This window comes from Prosopis cineraria, unplaced genomic scaffold, assembly GCF_029017545.1.
Source record: "Prosopis cineraria cultivar Desert tree isolate PC_DT_omini unplaced genomic scaffold, ASM2901754v1 PC8, whole genome shotgun sequence".
Classification (NCBI taxonomy): Eukaryota; Viridiplantae; Streptophyta; class Magnoliopsida; order Fabales; family Fabaceae; genus Prosopis; species Prosopis cineraria.
The window spans coordinates 26,399,344-26,405,763 of NW_026555339.1; the positions used below are offsets into that span (position 1 = coordinate 26,399,344).

At 31.4% G+C, this 6,420-nt stretch overlaps 1 protein-coding gene across 1 annotated transcript; it reads right to left on the minus strand.

The window, feature by feature from the left end:
• Positions 1–1,629: 1,629 nt before the first annotated feature.
• LOC129317514 (probable leucine-rich repeat receptor-like protein kinase At2g28990) lies at positions 1,630–4,950 on the minus strand. Its single transcript, XM_054961828.1, has 4 exons — positions 4,845–4,950; positions 3,999–4,202; positions 3,845–3,917; positions 1,630–1,945 (listed from the first exon to the last, which is right to left on the minus strand). Exons 1-4 carry the CDS (start codon positions 4,948–4,950, stop codon positions 1,630–1,632), a joined length of 699 nt encoding a protein of 232 aa, XP_054817803.1.
• Between the last annotated feature and the right edge of the window lie 1,470 nt (positions 4,951–6,420).

Genomic DNA, 6,420 nt, shown 5'->3' on the forward strand with positions numbered 1-6,420 from the left:
TTGAATGCTCGATCAGCCTCTGGATCTTATGTAAAAACTTACAAAGACTCCAATTTTTCCAAACCAGCAAACGTTGTAGCTATTTGTCCTTTGAGTTTGCTTGAGCTCAAGTTCCTGAAATTTGTATATTTCATAATTTTGCCACCATTATAAACAGCTAAAGGACAACAAAAGGGAAATTGTAGCTTGCAGGTTTGAAAAATCTAACTGATAAGATGTGTATGTGTGTATGTCACCAAATTAAGGCAAATTTTTTGACATTTTAAGAATATAAGGCCTTGTTTGGTTTCTGTTCTCACTTTTTGTTTTTAAAAATTATTTTGTAATCCAATTTTTAAAAATTATTTTTCAGAACAAAATAAAATGAAAATCTATTTGGTTATGTTAATTTAAATATAATTTTAGAATTTAAAAATTGTTCACTGATAATGATGGTCATTGGTGGCTAATGGTGGTCACTTATAATAGTCATTGATGGAGCATATTGTAATTTGCAATAATCAAATGTAATGTATCTTAAAAATAAAGAAAAATAAGGCAAAAATAACTTTCAGATGTTTCTAAACAACAGTGTTCGAAAGAATTAAATTCAAAACACGTGAGTTTTTAATTTTTTTTTTCCAAAAACAGAAAACAATTTTTAAAAATAGAAAACAAACAAGCCCTAAACTCATACTATATTGTTTATCTCTTACATTTGGGGAATTTTACAGCAAGACAAGTTTGTTCTTGAATTAGCGCACCAAATATAACATAATGAGGGCAGTAGAGCACTGTACTACTTACAATGAAGTGATCCTTATATTGTTGCCATAGCTACAACTCAAACCATTCCCCTGCAAAGATAGATGGAACACATGGGTCCCCTTGCCAACTAAGTTTGGAGATCCCATAAGCACGCTTGATTTCCATGATGAGATGGACTTCATAATTTCCAGTAATAAACCAAAAAAAAAAAAACCAAGTTGAGTTTTTTTTAATATATTGATTTATTGATTTTATGATTAATGCAAAAACACACAAAAAAAGTGGTAACAGTATTTAAACATATGCATTGAGGAGAAAAATAGTATTAAAGGGACATTTCACCCTTAAACTATTAGTCCACAAATGTCTAGAACACTAAACTTTTTTTTTGCACAATATTCCTTATCAACTTTTAAAAATGATTCAATTTTTCCCTCACCAATTACGACAGTTGACTTTAATCATTAGTTAAGGACCTCAAAAATTACCAAAAAATGACTCAAAAAAATTATAGATAAAAACACAAAAAATGATCAAGATTTCTGTAATTTTTTAGTCAACTAACAGTTAAAATTAATATTTTTTAATAGTAGGAACAATGTTGTATTGTTTTTAAAAGTTGAAGGGGAAACATTATATTAAAAACAAGTTTATAGTCCTATAAATGATCCAGAACCTATAATTTATGGGCCAATTTTTCATTTAACCCAAAAAAAAAAAGCAACAATACATCTTGTGTATTTGTAGGGAAATTTGGTTGAGGGACGGCTTTGTAAATTTCATAGGCACTGAGGATAGGAGGAGCAGCCGAATCAGTTGTTGCTCTTGCTGTGAAGCTAACACAACCCTTTGTCATTTTATTGGAACTCAAGGTTACTGGCTTCAAGTATTCAAGAGCAAGTTCATGAGAGCGAGGATTGTCATCATAAAAGTCACATTGATAATCCTCTTGCGGCCAGAAGTAAGCTTTTGAATTTCAGCAAAGTGAAGAAACAAATAATATTGTTTGGATATATCATAAGGCCAGTTCACCGTGAAGAGATTGGAATCATTCCAAGGCTGCGATGCTGTGCTTAATAGTTCTGTTGGCAATTTATAATCGGATTTTTTTGCACTCACTTCTGCATCAGCTGACTTTAAGACATCCTGTTCACAAGCATCTGTAACCCACAGGCGATCGTATACATCGTCCCTGTACCTGCGTTTTAAAAACAATTATTATTAGAGCTTGTTTTGTTGCTGGAAATGAATGGATTAAATTAAATAAATAAACATAAGAATATAATGATTAAAATGTCAAGGGGAGCCAACCATGTTCATTAGGGGAAAGGGTAATTGAATTCATGAAGTTGAAAATTATGATTCATGAGATTTGTGGCCAGTGGGTTGATTCTCACATTTATAATCTATAGTATCGAGTTTTATTGTGCTTATCAAGAGAGATTGAGTAATTTGAGTAACCTCTTCATTTTTTTTAGCAATATAAGAAATTTTCTAGAGGTTTTGCTTGATCTAAAATATAAGATATTGCATAACTTTTATATTTTTTTTCAACTATTCCTCTACTTCATTTATTACTCTTTTTGAAAAAACTGCATATCAAAATTTTAATTATCATGATCAAAACACTTATATAGGGTATTTAATAAGAGTAAAATTGAAAGGATGTAAATTTTTTTAAGAAATTAAAGATTCAACTAATTTTTTTAAAAATCATGAATTAATTACCAATGCCATATATTTTAGTCCGGAGGAAGTATAACTATTCTTGTTTTAATTTTTATTGTTATTAGGTTCTCAATAAAAAAAACTACACGAATAGATTTTTTTTACTTCAAATTAAAAATATATTGATGTAAAGTTTGTAATAAATAATAAATTGTAATATAATTATTTTTTATAAATAATCAAAACAAGAATGATGATGATGATGAAATGAAACATAACTATTTTTAATGTACAAGTTTTCACATTCTCTAAAAACATAAAACAAAAAAAAAAACATATTTAGGACAAGAAGGAAAAATAAGATTAGCCTTTCTCCTGAAAAAGAAAAAACATCATACACATAAGAAATGATGCACTATAACTTTTTTAAAGAAAATAAAAATAATTAAACTATGATAAGGGCATAACGATCAATTCATAATGATTTAAAAAAAGTTGTGCATAGTATTAAAAGATAAAAAGTACACATCTTTTTTTCAAATAAAAAGTTTAGGTGAGTTGAGTGTCTTTGACTTATCGAATTAGGAAATGCCTCCAAACTTAAAAGATACTTACATGCCTACATATTAACAAGATCCTCACATTGATAGTAGAATTTGATCCCATGACCTTGTAGGTTATGGGTCAACTCTTTACCAACTAAATAAATCTTTATTAGTGATATACACTTCTTTTAAGTTTAGGGACATTCCCGAGTGTGATAAGCCTTAAAATTGAACTATTAGAGATAAAAAATGTCCCACATTGAGAAATTAAAAGATATATCATGAATATATATAGCTTGAGATATTTAACCAAATAGCTTTACTTTTTTTTTTTTGGTGAAGTAGACATCCTTAAGAATGCTTAACCAAATAATTTATCATGACATCAAGAGCCATTCAATTGGGGAAAAATTGAATAAACCTCAGACTTCTAATTTTTTTTTTAAAGTGCTAGCTTAAGCAAGAAGAACAAAAAAAATAAAGAAAAAGAAGTAGTAAAGGGAACATAAGAGATAAAAAAAGTCTCACATTTAAATTAGAAGATATATCATAAATGAAAGAAGCTTGGGATATCTAATCAAGTAACTTAAACTATTTTGGTTAAGAAGACTATCCTTAAGTATACCTAGCCAAATAATTTAACACAACCATCTAAACTTTTTGTTAAAAGGGGAAAAAAGAAAAAAGAAAAAGGAAGAGCACACACGTGATAATAACCCTGGGACGCCCATAACCACGATCGGCTCTGTAGACATTATGTAATATGGAAGCGAGGCGGAGTATATTCCAATGCGTTAATGAAAGGTGTGCCTCTTCCAGTGTTTACTAAACACACTTGTACCATATTGTCTGTGGGAACCTTGTGGATTATGACGTCTTAGTACAGGAAATAAGATACAGCAGGCATTGAACTGTGTCCCAGTAGTTGATTCCTACGTAAAGATCGAAAATTGGGGTCTGGTTTTTGAAGTCGTAGTTCGCATATTCAAACACAGCCCGGATCAAATACTTGACATTTTTTTGTTGTTTTAATTTCACATTGTAACAGTTTCTTTCTCCCTCTGGAAAGCTTCTGAATGTCTAGCTGTCGTGATGCAGTTAGAGCATCATTGTTGAAATTTATGGCTGAAGAGATCTCATCGTTGTTTCCTGTTCCAATGAAGTTTTCTTCTGTCTGGTACCAAAACCCAGTTTCTTCATCTTCGTAATCCGTTCTTGCTCCACAGTCTATGCTTATGAAACCTGCATAGATTTATTCAATAGTCTTAAGTTTTTCCAGGAGTACCAAAAATCGGGTTAGGGGTCTATAATGTGCCTTCCATATCCCAAATTTTTTATTTCATTTTTGTTTTTTCCTTGGTTCATTATCTTCCAGGCCAGGGATTTCTTGTGTATTTTTCTTCAATGCTCCTCGTAATGTTTCAACTTTTCAATTTTTTATTTGGATAATTGGTTTGTATACAAAAAAAGAAACATTTTGATATTTTGAAGAAAATTGTAAAGTTTTTTTTTTATGATTTTTCAAAAATAAAAAGATGTGATACAAAACTTCACCATTTTGGGACTTCATATCAAAATGTCTCTTATGTTATATAGAAATTAAAATCTAAAATAAAAAAGAAAAATAAAATGGGGAAGTTGAGACATTATAAAAAAACATTAGAAAAAGGAAAATCAAAGGCCACTAGTCTCCAAAAGCCATACATGAATGAACAATACAAGTTTCTATCTGTTACCATACATACGCGACTTTTTTGTAACAACTAAATAATACAGCACCTAAGATTACAACAGTAGTTATGTCATGGTTAGACTGCTTGCTGAATAAAATTTCCTGAGTTGGGGAAAAAAGAGTGAAAATAATTAAGCTGGCCAAGTGCTTACCTGAATTACCACAATCTGCAACAACCATTGCTGAGTAGTGGCTAATAATAATGAAGGAAACCAACACATAGAGAGCGATCAGAATCCAGGGCGGTGTGGTCTTCATGTTTTAAATTTATTTTGAAGTTTATAGGAAGTTAAAGAGAAAAGAACTGATGGTGCGAGGCTTCAATGGTTGGCTTATGATTTCAGGAGTAGAAAATGAGTGATGAGCTTGAAAGTTTATGGACAAAGGTAGGCACGTCGTGTGGTATAAGTTTGTATTGTATGGTAACGTACATGAATGAATTTAATAGAAATATACAGTGTTATATATATATATATATATTATTACGAGACTGCACGTTGATTCGAGAGGGCTTAGTCAGAGCCGACATTAGTTAAAGTCATTGAATACAATTGCAACACCATGACGGAAAAGTAGAGCCCCATGACTCAGTATATGTGAATCACACACACCTGATTGACGAGACACACAAAGTTAAAAAGTTGCTGAATGTCTGCTATTCTGTCTAATATTCAAAATCTCAGCCTTCATTTAAGTTAGGTTCAAGGGCAAAATTATTTCAAAAGTTTTCTCAAAAGAATACTTAGTATTTTTAACTTTTAGAAGTAATAATATTACCTTAAAAGTATTAAAAGGGAAGCAATTTCAAACACCGTCAAATTTGGGAAATATTGACTGTTAAAATGAAAATCTGACCCCAGAAATTTTCACACGGCATTTTTTTTTTTTTTATGATCTGCGTACTGCCACGTCTTTCTCCCTCTCTACTTCCCCATCCCTGCCTTGATTTGCTGTTCTTGATTACTCCGCCTCCCATCATTGGACACAGCATCTACCCAAAACTGAGAACATTATTGTTCACAAAACAATACATGACGCGATATGCATGGATCTCATATCGTGAAGCAGGCTTCAGATTATAGGCAGGGATGGATGTGTGAGAGAGGTTATAGCACACTACTAACAAAATAGTTACGTATAACTCCCTCTATATATAAATGAGGCGGGATTTGATGCCAGAGACTATATAACAGTTATATACAGTAACTGTTATATAGTATCTAAATTTATATAGCAGTTAAAATAAAAACCTGTTACATAGTCTCTTTAAATTTTAATTTTTCTCTCTAGAAGCTATGTAGCAGTTACTTCTAGCAACCATTATATAGACCTTTTTTCTTAAACTTTTTTAGCCTAGAGACTATTTAGTGGTTATTTTAAAACTAATTGCTAAATAGTCTCAATCTATTTAGCCAAATAATAGCTAAATAGTCTCATTTAAAAAACCTTTTAGTTGCCAAAATCTTCATGGACATTAACGTTTTAGAATCATCAAAAAACTCTCTTTCTCCCACAAACCTCTCCCATTCCTCATGATACCCATCCCATTGCTTTCGAAAGTATTTCCAACCAAGCCCAGTGGTTCTCCACTGTCAAGAGCCTTCCTCCATCATCGCCGTCTCCACCATGGGTGTTTTGGGTCAATTTTCTAGGCTTTTCAATGTTTCATGGCTCTCTTCTTTCTTCCCCCACCATCTTCTCTTCTTCTTGAATCATTGAGACTCAGGT